Genomic DNA, 15667 nt, shown 5'->3' with positions numbered 1-15667 from the left:
AAATGGTAAGGTAATAGGACTGGACGGAAATTTTGTTTAAAAAAAAAACAGACAATCTTTACCTTAACTCTGAAAGACCGTCAGAAAGCCAAGAAAACTATTGCACAAGACCATTTACTGTACCTTGTGTCACAATGGATAGTGGTCAGAGCTCAGCATTACTCTTTTTAAAACCTTATTAGCAAGCAATAGATTACTGCATGGGTCTGTGAGGGATGATAGGCTGTAATAGCATAAGACACAACAATCAGACAACATTATACACAATTCTTGTTAATGTCTGTTAATCAGATACAGTGGAACTCATTAGATGTAATAAGACACTCCCACCACAACAGCACATTAACCTAGAGGTTATCCAGTCTGCCTGCCTTCCTGCTGATCGCAACAGCACCCACAGCATACGATTTAAAGCCAATTGTATTCCTGTTGCAAAGTAAAATGTGCCTGTAAATGCAGTTATAGTACAATTATTAACAATGACCAAATCCCTATAGGGTGGGGATATCTGTATTGTGATAACAGACACACACCTTTTAAGTGTTTTTCTACAACTGTTGATTAAAATCTATTTCTATATGTCAGGTCCTCAATAAATAAGCAACCCCAGAGAAAAACTAAACAAGAGCACACTCATTTTATTTGCTGGGTTTTTAAAATCAGCAGTCTGCCAGTCAGTCAGGAAGCTGCTGAATGGAACAGAACAATAGTCTGTACAGAGGCCACACCTGGCCCAGACACCTGGTGAGCTGCACAGTCAACAGCACAAACACATCACCAATCGACATTTGTATGTGGCCCCAACGGACAGAATAAAAGTCTCTTCCCTTTTTTGGTGACAGAAGAGGGAGTCATTCATTTTGAAAATGCAGCTAGTTCATGTTATTAAGATCTAAAGATGAACCAACCCAAATTTTGGGTGATGATGTGACATAATCTGAGAAGACATAATGGTGCATTTTAGGGCTGTAACTGCTTTCAGTCCATTGTGTAAAACAACAAAATATAGTTTCTGAGATATTTTTTTATAGCATTTAGCTTTAAAAAATAAAAAAAAATACTCAACACACATAGGGACAATGCAGAAAACATGCAATAAATGAATTAAATAGTTATGAAAAGTGCTGGTTTATTGATTATTGATTCATGACAACAGTAAGAGAGGCGGGTATAGCTATCATACACTAGAAAAAAAAATAAATCACTCTAATTCACTTTTCACTCACACATTCTCCTTTTCAGCAGTATCTTGTAAACTGTACCCCAAATTTGCTTAAAAAGATTGCATGCTCTACTTTTCCACTAACTTTGCATTTTCAATACTAAACTACCCTGGATTCCATTTTAATGCATAACTGAGTCAAATGTTTCACTCAAAAATGTGTTTAATTAGTCTCTCTCTCTCTCTCTCTCTCTGTGTGTGTGTGTGTGTGTGTGTTTTGGGCTATTAATGAATGTGCAACTTAGTTTTGTCCCATGTAAAATTTCCATGTTGCTGAAATTCACCGTTGCTTCTGTGGGAGAGGATCTGGGCAAAATTCTTGAATCTGCCTTTTTCATAACTTTTCCTTTCTGTGGAAATTTCCAAATGACAAGTCTATATTCAGTTTGTGGGGCCACACTGTGAACATCGCTGTGTTATATGGCTGCTTTTTGGTAACATTTTACTTACCTTAACAATTTATGACTCACTTCACATAAAAAGGTGAGTGTGCATTGACCATGAAGCTGAAAAAGGATATGGCCACTCAGTGATTTTCTTGGCGTACTTCCTGACCACGTTGTCCTCGCCGAAGATGAAGAGCGACCTGTTGACGGTGAAGCAGTTCTCCCTGACCGGAATAGGGTTGTACAAAGCCATGGTACGGGCACGTTGCGCTTTGGTCTGCTTGAAGGCTGGGGAGATCCCACCTGTAGACACGGCCGCCCCATCGCGGTTCCGGTTGCGCTCTGATCCGCCATCCCCTGAACTCAACAAGCCCGGGACGTCGTCTCCGAAGCGGGCCATTCTGTCAAAACCAAGTCACACAGGAGGGGGAGACAGAATGAGAAGCGGGAGGAAAGGAGGTTACACTCCAGAAAGCAGGGCGCGGTGCTGCGCTTGGCGTGACAGCAGCAAGGTGGAGAGTCCTTATTTGTTTCAGTCCATCTTGTGGGCTTAACAGTAAAAACACCTCGCTCATAAACTTCAAAACCAAAAAGTCTGCCAGAGCGAAGCTCAGACAAACCACCACGACGATCCCCCTCTTTTTTTCTGCTTAAAAATGACAAAAAAGTAACCAAAGTCAATTCCCTTTCGTTTTGTAAAAAAAGCTGTCGTTAAAAATGAATAAAGGAAAACTGATTCATTTTGCTCAGTCAACTCCGCAGAAACACTAAAATCTCTGATAAATGCTGCAACAGGTCACATCTTCAGCCATCCCGAGAGAAAGCACAGGTTGATCCAAGGATTTTCACATAAACCAGCAGTAGTCCACTGACTAATTCAGAGCATCTCTCTCCTCTGTCCTCTTTGTTGACAACCTAGCACCTGAGCGTTATCCTGCTGCGTGCGTAAGAGCACGACGGAAAAAGAACTTTGGTATTTTTCCACAACATTTCTCCCCCGAAACAACGCGAACAAAAACAAGCGGTCAACTACGCATTACGCAGAAACAATGAAATCAAATCCTCCGTCTGTTTTGTCTGAAGTGGCATAGTGTAGCAAGCGTCTCCTCGTTCCCCGCAGTAGAAGAAAAGCAGGAGAGGACACAACTGCCTCCTATGCGACAAGATCAACACCTATCCTCCTTCTCACACAACCTCCAACTCGTGCAGCTTGCTAAGCGCGGATTTAATTTTAACAAATGATGCGCTGGCATAATATTAACCAACAATACATCAACAAAGTCAACAAGTAAAGAAAACAAGAGGGGTTTGCTTCCATTTTCTGGCAACTATGTTCACCATCCTTTAAACATTTTATTCTAAATATTAACGGGTTATAATATGTACCATTAACTTTAAGCTTTTTCTGAAGACGTCCACAGCATTTCTTTTTTTATATACTGAGGTATTATTCTATCACTCCAGCTCTTAATTGGTCAACTGCTATTTGCAGAGGAGCCACGCTGCGATATTCGTTTCGCCTCGTGGTCACGGGATGGTCACGCCTCGGGGCTGAATGCTGGTCACGCATCAGATCTGGGGCTAGTAAACACCTGTTGTGAAACACACAGCTCCAACAAGCCACTCAGAAGAACAGCGGCTAGCATCTTTAGCTAATTACAGGGTTTAGAACCAGCTATTGCATTCATGACAGTGAGGGGGAGTCTACTAGCTGGCTGGAAATAATCATACTTTATCTCTCATGAGGATGTAGTATTTCAACAGTTAAGCGGCAAGTAAGAGAGCATGAGACATGATTGTGAAGAAGGCAACAAAGACAAAAAAGATCATAGCCTTCCTACATTTCCTATATGAACTCCATATTCTCCATATTGACATTTTAACAAGCCTAAAGAATACAAACAAGGGATCCTACTTAAACATTTAAAACTAAATGATTAGATTTTTTATTAAGAAAACAATTTTGAATACAGTTTGTAAATCATTGCAGTCAATCTGAAGGGGAGATGAAAGACAAATGTTTTCAGTCCATTAGATTTAAGATGTGATAGGGTGTCTGTTTATAAATGAGAGCAATATCCTGTTAAACTAAGGACTTACAGAAATGTTTTATTACTTGAACAGTTTACTAAGAGTACAGTCTTACTTGTGGAAGTCAGAACTTTCTCATGTTACCAGCTTCTTACACTTTGCAAGATTAAACTTAAAATTATCTTACTTACTGTAGCTGTTTTAAATTGATGCTGCAGGGGGACCTCACATTAACACCCCCACCTTCCATTCTCCTTGTTCACCTGCATTTTTTCCCTCAGTTTAATTTAATTTAATTTAGTTTAATTAAGTTAAGTGAATTTAGGTTATGTTAAGTTAAGTTAAATTAAATTAAATTAACAAATACTTTATTAATCTCTGAAGGGAAGCTGTAATAACATCATAACACGATGTTTCTACATACATCTTTGGTGACTGCATGTTTTGACCTGCAGTAACTGACCCAACCAATTTGCCAAGTGTCAATTGTTATTTTCTCTCTTTCTCACGTCTTGTCTTTCTTTCTCTTGCTGTCCTCTCACCCCAACTGGTGAAGGCGGATGGCAACCCTTATTTCGTCCTGTTTGAATAATTGATCAATGTTTCTACACATTCATCCTTGCTAATGTTTCAACAAAATATAATTTACAGATGTTTCCACAAATGTCTGAATCCAATATTCCAAGACAAGAGAAATAAAGAAACAGAAACATTTGTAATATTCATCCAAACTCTGATATGCAAATTAAAATCCAAGTTAAGTCTGATCTTCTGTCAGAGCTGTAAGGCTGCGTCTGCTTCCATTGGCTGAAGACAGTAAACCACACCTCCACCCAGGCTCAGTCCCGCGAGTTCAAACAGTCAGAAATCAGAGAGTAGAATAATTAGAGAATGAGAGAGAGAAGGTAAAAGGAACTGAAGGAAAGATTTGACATTTTACAAAGAGTTATCCAATCAGCTCTTCATTGAGTTTGTTCATACTTCGCTTCCTCTGGATTCAGGAACAATCCAACAGAACTGGACTTCATTTTCCTACAATAAGGGATTAGATTGATATAGCGCTTTTCAAGGTACCAAAAGCGCTTTACATTGTATCCATTATTCAGTCACACTTGGTGATGGTAAGCTACATGTGTAGCCACAGTTGCCATGGGGCAGGCTGACAGAAACGTAGCAGCCAGTCTGAGCCTACAGCCTCTCCAACCACCACTGAACATTTATCCACTTTCAGACATATGACTGGGGAAATGGGAATCAAGCCACCAACCTTCCGGTTGATTGGACGACCCACTCTGTCACCTGAGCCACTGCTGCTCCAATGCTTTATGTGTTCATATTTTATCTTAGGTACTTTGTAGAACAGTTAAATAAACGTATGATATTATGTTAACTGGTCATCTTTGGTTTCCGTGTGTGGTTAAGGTCAATTGAAACAAGAACTCTACAAGTAGTGTGTTTATTAAATGATATGAGCGATATCATTTTTCCCTCTATTAGAGGTGACCTGAGGTTTTTTATTTCTTTTTCTTAATGTGTCAACTCTACAACATAGAGTTCCATGACATTTTTTGGGGGGTAAATGGCAAATGGACCTGTACTTTTAAAGCACTTTTCCAGTCCGCTTGACTACGCAAAGTGCTTTACACCACATTCACCAATTCACACACAAACTCATACCCGATAGACACATCGGGAGGCAATGTAGGGTTCAGTGTCTTGTTCAAGGACACTTAAGGCTGGCACAAACATAAGAATTTTTTAAACCTGAAGATATAAAACATGAAGATAAAAAAATCAGGCATTTAACAGTTTTGATCATACTGTGTGTGGTGTGCGCCGATGACCTCAGCACAAAACAACACATACAACATACACGAGTCTGTCCTGCAGCCAATCTAGAATCTAGTCCTCTGAGCCCAAAATCTTGTGTGATCAAATGTGATCTAACGAAAACGAAGAGGAAGAACCATGGCAACAACTAGAAAACACAACACCCAGCATGGAAGAGGACATACATGAAGAAGTAATGATGATAATTTTACGACTACTGTTAATAGAAATATGCAGAGCTGAGAAAAATAACAGAGTGGAGACAGCGTGAACACTGACTTTATACCCTTCCATGCCTAAAATGATCATTTTCTAGGAAAATCTTATGATAATCGGGCGTTTGCCGTCCTTGGTTAAGAAGGGGGGGAACCGGGACAAAAACAGCCTGATAATCTTTATGTGTGTACACAACTTTGGGCATGCAGTCAGGGGAAGCCTGGAATCAATCCACCAGCCTTCCAGCTGGAAGACGTCTGCACTTCCTCCTGAGCTACAGCTGCCCCCCAGCCAATGTGAAACAGTACAAGAAATAATTGGAAAATGTTTTGGAACAGTAAAACATCATGGTAAGCCAAACATGGGCAGTTTTGGGCAAGTGTGCACACCCAAGCACACATGGACAGTCACACGCACAAGAGAAACATACAGCAATGGTGAGGCTATAGAAAACAAAGGTAGCATTTTTGGTGCTTTTCCACTGTAGGAACTTTTTGAAGTTCCTACCTTTTCGGGAACCAGGCTGTTTTTGTCGCGCATTCGGACATCTAGGAACTAGGGGTAACGACCCTCAGTTCCTATAACTATTTTAGCTCCTATGCTGAAGCAGGGTCTTTTCGTGGTTCCATAGGAACTCACATGACGTAGGTATTTGGTGACTGGTTGCTACGCCCCTTGCCAAACTTCTGCATCTTGTGTCCCCACCATTTTTAAAAACCACTGTTGCAGCTACGGACGAGATCTATGTATATATATATATATATATATATATATATATATATATATATATATATATAGAGAGAGAGAGAGAGAGAGAGAGAGAGAGAGAGAGATAAGAGGCTTTATTCTGCACAGAAACACAATGTTTCTCCACATTGGTTGTAAATAATTCTACTCTCAGGAAGCACATCCCTGCTTACAAAGAAGGAGTCGGAGTCACGCCATCCAAACAGCTTAAGCTTGATACTTATGTTCAACAAAAACTTGTGACACTAGTTGCTTTGCTATTCTTTGCCCTGCAGCAGCATTGAAATAGTGAAGATTAGTGTACAATGTTTTTCAGTTAGTAGTTTATTCTATAATGTTTTCATTTAGTTTATTAATCGTATCTAATATTCAGTTTTATTCTAAATAACCACAAGCACTTGAATTTAAAGTTTCATTAAAGGGAACCTATTTAAACATAAATTAATGCAATAATTACTGTCCCTAGTAACTAGTGATGTTTGTAATGCTGTAAATAAGTTACTAACTCTTACTAACCTTTTGGGAGAATTAAGAAATTACTATAAATATAGTTACTTAAAAATATATTTCTAATTTTAACTACGTAACATTCATATTAATGAATGCTATTTTTTCCACCTCATATGCAGCTGCACGCATATTTTCTTTTTACATAATTATAATAGCTTGGACCAAAAGTGAATATCTGCTCTTCCTGCAGCTCGGAGCTGGGCGGCTACTGCCTGAGCACAAGCCTCTTGTGAGCACTTCTGGATGGTGATGGGGCCTTTGGTAGCACCTGCAAATTATTGCAATAAGTGTTTTCATGTCAGCCTCAAAGTCTCCAGTTACACCAAAAACAGTGGGTTGCTAGTTGCTTTAAAAAAAATTTTTATAAAGCATTGCTAGTTAGGTCTAAATTATTTGCTAATTACAGCAACAAGTTGCTAAATTGGCAACACTGTAAACCAAAGGTCCCCAAGGCCCACTATCATGCAGATCTTAGATGTCTCCCTGCTGCAACAAACCTGATTCAAATTAAACGACTCTCAGACAAGTCTACTAATGAGCCATTAATTTGTTGGAGACCTCTGCTGTAAACAATGGGTCCTCCAGGAAAGTTCTGTAGAGGAGAGGCTGCCAGCTGCAGTGCTTGTTTAAAATGGGTAGAGGCGGCTGGTCCTTTCCGTGAACCAGCAGACGCCAAAGTTGCATTTAAGCATTGACACCCGTGCTAATTAATATCTAACTAGATACAAAATTTTAGAATTAATTAGTATCTGAGAATAGATTTTTTTTTTACACTAACTTGTTCAAATGAACGGTCAAGGGGGATGTTTTTGGAAAAAGGACATTAAAAATTTCTAGTATATAAGAACTCTATCTGTGAAACATGGTAGAGGTATTATCATAGTATGGACAACTTTAGATGCATCTGTGCAAGGGTCGCATATTCTTATTGATAGAAAAATCTATGCTGAATTATTCAAATATATTCAAAAGCTCAAATGTCAGGATATCTGTCCATAAACAAACCTTCCAAATAAGTAGTTCAAATTGAAGAAACCCAAAACTTCCAAAGACCTGAAGTGAGAATGTTCTTAAATTGCAGATGGACAGGACTTATCAAAGGATACTGGGAAGGTTTTAGCAACAAGATGGACAAACCACTGACAGATCTGTGAAAAGTGCTTTATAAATAAACTTTACTTACTTATTTAAAAATGTATAATACTGGACAACTTTCACCTAGTATAACAATTGTGTTTGTGTCAACGAGAAATTTGGGTAGATCTTAATGGTTTAAAAACTTTCAAACATACATGTGCATGCTTCACTAAACATCAAACACAGAGAAACACACACAGACACATAAACATTGTTTGTGTCTCACAGGCTAATTAAATTTAACCAGGAAGAGCAATTATTTCTCCATGTAAAAAAAATGGATATCCACGTCACTCTTGTTTAACAAATCCCTAGCAAACGAATAATCAGCAAGCCACTGCACTACATAACATGTTTCATTATTTTAATGATTTTCCAAATCCCAGGTTTGTCAATCACACACACAATTAGTGTACATTAGATACTCATTAGCACAAGAATCTGCAGCTGAACAAATCCCCCCCAAAAAACATTAATTTATAATATTTGCTAAAGACTACAGCATCCAATTGTGTCGGGGTATTATTAAGACATTTATATTTGTAGACAGTTTTTAGAAAGCTAACATTTCCCTTGAGACAGTGGAAAATGAGGCTAATTAAGTATTTAGAAAAAAACTAATATATTGTTGGCTCTAGTCTTTTGTATGATTCTATCAATAGAAGATGAATGCATAATAACTCAATTCTCATTCTTTAAACAAGATGATGAGACTTTAAAAAGCACTTGCATGCTGAAAAAGATACTGTATGTGACAAGATGCATGACTGAATATCAGCATTTATTTTTACAGGCATCATTTTATGGAACAGTTGGGAGCATCAATGGAAAAAAAAAAAACAGTCCAGAGGCTATCGGCACATCATTTAACCGGGAGAGAAAGATGATGATGGAATGAAGACAAAGAAAAGTGGAGCTGAACCACAAGAGAGAGTTAACCACAACACTGGCACTGATGAGAGTTTTGTGATGGCAGTATGATGAAGGCAGTGATCAATGGTGTGTGGCCTCCAACTCATTAGCGCTCCAACACATTACAGGCATTAAAAATAGAACTCATACCAGCCATCAAATCAGATGTCTTCTGCTGAAAGGACATCTACTAATTGCTCAATAGCAGTCTCCTTGTGTAATAAGAGAACAATTATTTAGCTTTATTTTTTTTCATTTGTATTTTATAATCAAGTAATTGAGTCAAACAAATTTGACTTAATCACAATATCACCTTCGATCTGAGAGATAACATTAAACAGTTTGATTTGAGGCAGCCACAGCTGTCTTGGCTGAAAGGTGGATTAGGTGTTAGAAACAGTGATGATAAGGTGGAAGGGTGATTATTCCTGGAAAAAAGCACCAAGCAAGTAGTTACAGCAGGGATCTTGAAATCCAGTCCTTAAAGGCCACTGCCCTCTAGATGCTTCAATGATCCATTCATTTGGGTCTGGTTTCAGCATAGAAAAATTTTAAACCTGGAGGACAGTGACCCTCAAGAGGGATCAATCCCTAGATTATATATATATATATATATATATATATATTTATATATATATATATATCCTTTGTTAAAGCTGAAGACTGAGTCTATGTTAAAACCAGCAGATTTATGGAACTGAATTATCCCAGAAAGTCACGACCCATGAAAAAATGGTAAGAAATGTCAAATTTTTTTTAATATGAGGTCTTTATTTGGCCCTTTAACAAAATGTAACAAAAAATAACTTTTTTGGGAGGGATATTTACCATTGATTACCATGTGATGCATTAAAAATATTATAATGTGGTTTTCTGCTTCTGGGTAACTATTAGGGGACAGAAGACAAGTATCAGATTGTGTTCAACAGGATTTGATACCATAAATTAAAGCAAAATGTCTCAGAAACTGTATGTGACAAATATGTCACGTCGGGCTCTTATGGGTTAAAAACAATACACAGAAACAAAGTTCTAAAACATAAATATTCTGCTAAACTGGCATCTTTTTTAGCATCATACAGTAGACATGTTGCCAGCATGGAAAACTTGTATAGGGGATGTATAGCTTGCTCAACTCTTGCTCTAGAACACAGAGTTACCAAGGTTACCTGCTGTTATGACAGGAGGTTGACAGTTCCCATTCTGGTAATAGGACTAACTGCCACAGGTCTGATGTGTGAACAAAGATTTGAATTCAGAAATAGAACTGGTGACTGGAGATACCTGACAGCCTTGTATCTGAAACCTGGTCATTACTGTCCCATTCAGCTAATAGTTTAATAGCAAAATCAGCACCTCACCCGTTAACATGTGTTAACGTAACCTTTTTGGATGTTACATGTGAACATGAGAGCATGGTTTCACATGGCTTTTTACAAAGTTCATCCTATTTTCTGCCACAACTTTAAATACATTTCTGGTGCAGAGCATCAAGATTCAAAGAAACGCTAGATTTTTTTTCCTTCTCAACAAAACACTTGAATACATTTTCCTGACTTTAGACAAGATAGTTTGTATAATTTTCTAAACTTTGACAGTGATTTGGACTAGAGAAATGAAGAAATGACATTTTGGTAGCATCATATCCATTGCTACCAAAATGTCATTTTGGTAGCATCATGTCCATTGTTAAAAATATATTCCACAACACCATAGCTTCAGGGTTAAGTCAGCAAAGACTCAGTAAGAATGACAGTTTCACTCTCTGAAAAAGAGACGTCAAAAAAACATAAGAGCGAAGACAACAAAACACAGGGTATCAAGAGTAACAAACTCCTGCAGAGTTTATGTTAATGTTACTCCTATAGCATTAACATAATGTTACTCCTGTAACATTAAAGAAAAAAAATGATAATGTTTTTTTTTATTATTAATTAAAGGAATTGCCTTTTCCATTCTAAACTGAACTACTGAGGTCCCTGACAAAGATAAGTAAATGGTGTAAAAATGTCTACAATATGTTATTTTTCCCTTATTTAAGTGGGACACTGCAATCATCCAATCCACCAAGCAACTCAAATCAAGAATGAATACCAACAGGAGAATATTGCAGAGGTTTTTGGCCCATTTTTGGGGCGGGGAGGGGCAGTGCACAATCCACACATTTTGTTGTGTTGCTTGTTTGACAGAAGGGTGATCCTTACAAGTTATGCATTGTTTTAAAGGTGACTATATATATATATATATATATATATATATATATATATATATATATACAGACTACGAGTCAAAAGTTTGGATATAATTCCACGGTAAATCTAACGGAAAAGTGTGTCCAAACTTTTGACTGGTGGTGTATTGTCAGCAACAATACCTGGACTATGGTGTTTAAAGGTCCCATATTATGCAAAATTCACTTTTTAATGGTTTTGGAACAGTCATACTGGTCCCCCCGCATGTGTAGGAGACCCGTAAGTGTGAAACTCTTTCAGGCGCTCTCTCTCCCCCCTGCTCCACCTCTAGGGAAGTAAACGCTGAAGTGAGCGAGTTTGAAAGCGTGTACGTTAAGACGTCATAAGGGACAATAACCACTCCCCACAGAGCGATGGACCCGCCTACCGGCTCTCAAAGCACGCCCTCTAAAAATCACCTAGCGCCCAGTGTTTATCCTTTTCAGCAACCATCGTTAGCGGACATGGCTAAGCGACAGAAGCACTGTTCTGTTTGTGGCTGCATAAATGAACACGAAAACGTTTTTTTACTTCCATCCACTGAACCCACGAGGACTGAGTGGATTAATTTTATTTTTGGAGGAAATGTACCCGGAAAACTTCCAAAGGTTTTGCATGTCTGTGGCCAGCATTTCAAAGAGGACTGTTTCCACAACATGGGGGCATGGAAAGCAGGCTTCGCCGACCGTTTGAAGCTGAAGCCAGGTTCAATACCAACTGCCCGTGACACAGCTGGCAGGTAAGAGCTGGCAGTTATTTTATCGTTTCGGCCTTATTAGTCTGATAGCTTGAAAATATATTAGCACTGTTGTAAATGTAGCCAAGTCACTGTTTCTACTGTTTGTATCCGGTGCCATTGTGCATCAGATTGGTGAGCGTAGCTAGCTGTGTTCTCCGTGCGTTTCGGTTTGGGTCGGGAATGGGGGCTTCAGGAATGGGTTCCGGTGTTCCGGCGTTTGTTTATCCTTCACTACGCTGTAATCAGCGTCTAGTAACCGCTAAGGCCTAACCTGTCAATCACCTCATGACGGGCGATGCGATGGGCGGAGCCAACAGCTGAGCTGCTCCACCAGGGTTCCGCCCACCATAAACGGCACATTTCTGAAGCTGCTAAAAAGAGGGAGGTGAAGAGAAGCCGCTGCACTCAAACTGAGGGTCGATTTGTCCATACCATGGCGGAAATATTTAATTTAGATATTAATGAATGGTCTCAGATTGGGAATAAAGTGTATAATATGGGACCTTTAAATGATGTAGTGCAGAGGGGCCCGAAGTGTTTGAAAATATTCTCTAAATCATTACACCTCCACCACCGGCCTGCACCATTGGTACAAGACAGAATGAATCCCTGCATTCATGTTGTTTACGACACATTCTGACCCTGTCATCTGAATGGCACAGCTGAAATCACGACTCATCAGACCAGAACGTTTTCCCAACCTTCTGTTGTCCAATTTCCTAAAGCATGTGCAGTTTGTAGCCTCAGCTTCCTGTTCTTAGCTGACAGGAGTGACATCTGGTGTGGTCTTCTGCTGCTCAACCCATCTGCTTCAAAGGTTGATGTGTTATGCGTTTAGAGATGGTACTCTGCATACCAAGGTTGTAACTGATATCAACAAGTATTTTAAAATTTTTCATTTTTAAGGCATTTTTTTCATATTTAAGCTGCTTGCTGTACATTTTCTGTTTTTTTTATTGTTCTTTGTAAACCCTAGACATAGTTGTGTGTGAAAATCCCAGTAGATCATAATTTTTTTAAATACTCAGACCAGCCTGCCTGACATCAATAACCATGCCATATTCAAAGTGACTTAAATTTAATTTCTTCTCAATTATGATGCTCAATTTGAACTTTAGCTAATCACCATGACCATGTCTACATGCCTAAATATTGTGATGTAACTGGGTGGATCTTATCTGACCCACTTACCTGTGGCCGAGAGAGAGAGGCAGAGCCCAGGTGTGTGCTAATAACAAAGGAGGAAATCATCAGCAGATGATAAAGGAGACGCAAAGGAGAAGCAGGAATGATGCGTGAGTTTCCAGTCAAAATTGTGTGGCACCTATTAACAGGGAGGGTGTTGTTCGCAGTTGTTTAGGACTTCCAGTGAAGAAGCAAGATAGGCGGTAAGCTGTTCCAGTATGTGGACAGGAGGTCAGCTGCCTCCTGTAGATAGTTAGGGCCGGGTTTTAGTCGAGTTTGGCCACATTTCTGTGCATCCTGCTGTTTCTGCCTGGGAGTGACACTAAGCTTGTATATTTTTAATAGGTCTGCAGGATTTTAACGTACCTGGCGAGGGAAGTGTGTGCGTGGGAGGGTTTCAGTTAACGTGAGAGGGCAGGTTTATTAATTCTCTTATAGTGCATGTATGAGCACTTTATTTTTTGTTGTGCAATCACCTCAAATCGCATGTCTTTTTGCAGTGCCTCCTGAAGAGGGTGATGATACTGATGGTACTGACTAATGGGCAACATATGTTACCATCCAAAATACTTTCATTCATTTACTTTTCAAGGTCTACACTACTAGTCAAAAGTTATTCATTAAATCTAATGGCAAAGTGCATCAAAACTTTTGACAGGCAGTGTATTTATTTCAGCAAGACAATGAGAAGTTTAAATCTTATTTTAGGTAACAATAGGAAAGTGTTTTCCATTCAAAGCCATAGCCTCTCATCTGACAACTTTATGAAAAGAAATCTAGATCCCAAGTTCTCTTTACACATTGTTCTAGCAGGGCTGAACATTTATGGGCACTTTAGTCCAAAGTAACATCAGGTTGGCAAACTGTATCTGGGACAGAAAAATGAAAGTAGATGAGTGATAAGTGTGAAGTTTTCTGAGTGTTGGTAGCTATTAGAACACATATAAGAGACATTATTGACTTTTAGTCAGGCAGAAAAGGAGACAGGGAATCCCAGTGCCTCAGCCAGATCATGTGTCAACACATTTTCATCAATGTGGAGAACCCAGCTGATGACAGCTATTGGACAACTCGTGGCTGTGCAGGTACAAAAGATAATATCAAAACACACTAAGGCACTGGGATTACAACCTGTCAACATCCTCTGAGTTTTATAGTTGCATACAGAGTGCTTATCCTATTGTTCCCTTCCCGTTTAAAAGACATTTACACATTGTTAAAAGTAGAAATATATTTAATAAACCACAGAAGGTTCAGTATACATCTAACTTAAGATGTTAAAACACATACCTGTTAAACTGAAGCACTGGGTGGGGATTACAGGGACCGTTTTAAAATTTATATATCCTATCTTACTGATGGAGCATTTTGTGTTGCAGCAAATAACTCCATGTCTTCACTTTCTCCTGTTGAGTATGGTGTACCCCAGGAGTCAGTTCTATGACCAGTTTTATTTTCTCTGTACATGGACACAAGACATAATGTTATTTTTAATTTTTATGCTGATGACACACCTACTAGTTAAAGTCTCTGACCCTGGGAAGTTAAGTGCTTTACATGACTGTTAGAGCCGAGTTAAAAAAATCAATTTGAATCAATTCAGATTTAATTTGTTGCCCCGCCCCGTCAATGAGGGCCAGTGCCCCCACTACAAGGCAAGTTAATTTATCTTGATCTTGTTTTCTATACAGCACCAAGTTAAAACAGAAGTCATTCAAAGTCACAGGTTTACATGACATCTCCTTCTTCAGTGTTACGCAAAGAGCGTTATGTCTATCGTATTACTGGATTTCTGAAAACGTCCTTCAATTTGACTCCACTAAGACCGGTGTGCTTTTAATTGGACCCCAGCAGGTGGCGATGCAAATTCTGGCATCTGCTGGGATTTTAGTAGATCATATGAAGCGTGCTAATAGGAACTGGTTTGACAACAAGCTGAAATTTAAACATGCACAGTTATGTTTTTATCATCCTAGAAATATTTCATAGATTAGTTCTTAACTTTTAAAGACACCAAAGTGATTTTACATAATTTAATTTCTATGTGGCTCTATTACTGTAACAGACTTTTTACTAATCTTAATCAAAAAACCCTGAACAGAAAGTTTAAAACTCCGCTGCCCGGATTTTAACTAGAACAAGCAATTATGAGCATATTATACTCATTTTAGCATCATTACACTGGCTACCAATGTGTTTTAGGATTGATTTGAAAATTTTATTGAGTACTGCTTTTGATTATGATTTTGTATTGATCCATTGTTATGATTTTTAAAGCACTTTAACATTTGTTTTGAAAAGTGCGCCAAAAACAAAGATGATATTATGTATTATTTTAAGTGTTTTCACAACACCCACTATAAATAAAGATTATATCAAATATTATCTTATAATGTTTTCACAAGAATCATTGCACCAGAAAAGTCTTTGATGCTTTCTTTCGACACTACAACTATATCTATTGAATTGCTGGAAAGTACCCTCTTTTGAGACTCTTGATAGGTCAACGCCAAAGTTTTTC

The 15667-nt window shown here is 38.5% G+C and overlaps 1 protein-coding gene across 2 annotated transcripts in view; it reads right to left on the bottom strand.

Moving 5' to 3' along the window:
* The window catches only part of LOC121652973 (voltage-dependent R-type calcium channel subunit alpha-1E), a 109458-nt gene that overhangs the window by 73983 nt on the left and 19808 nt on the right, over positions 1 to 15667 (bottom strand). For both annotated transcript variants that reach the window (XM_042006146.1, XM_042006148.1), the window contains exon 2: positions 1743 to 2009. In XM_042006146.1, the coding sequence (XP_041862080.1) occupies positions 1743 to 2009 (267 nt within the window). The remainder of the gene's footprint in view (positions 1 to 1742; positions 2010 to 15667) is intronic.

Source organism: Melanotaenia boesemani, chromosome 14 (genome assembly GCF_017639745.1).
Source record: "Melanotaenia boesemani isolate fMelBoe1 chromosome 14, fMelBoe1.pri, whole genome shotgun sequence".
Lineage (NCBI taxonomy): Eukaryota > Metazoa > Chordata > Actinopteri > Atheriniformes > Melanotaeniidae > Melanotaenia > Melanotaenia boesemani.
The sequence above is the reverse complement of the archived record's forward strand: the minus strand, read 5'-3'. Positions and strand labels throughout refer to the sequence as shown.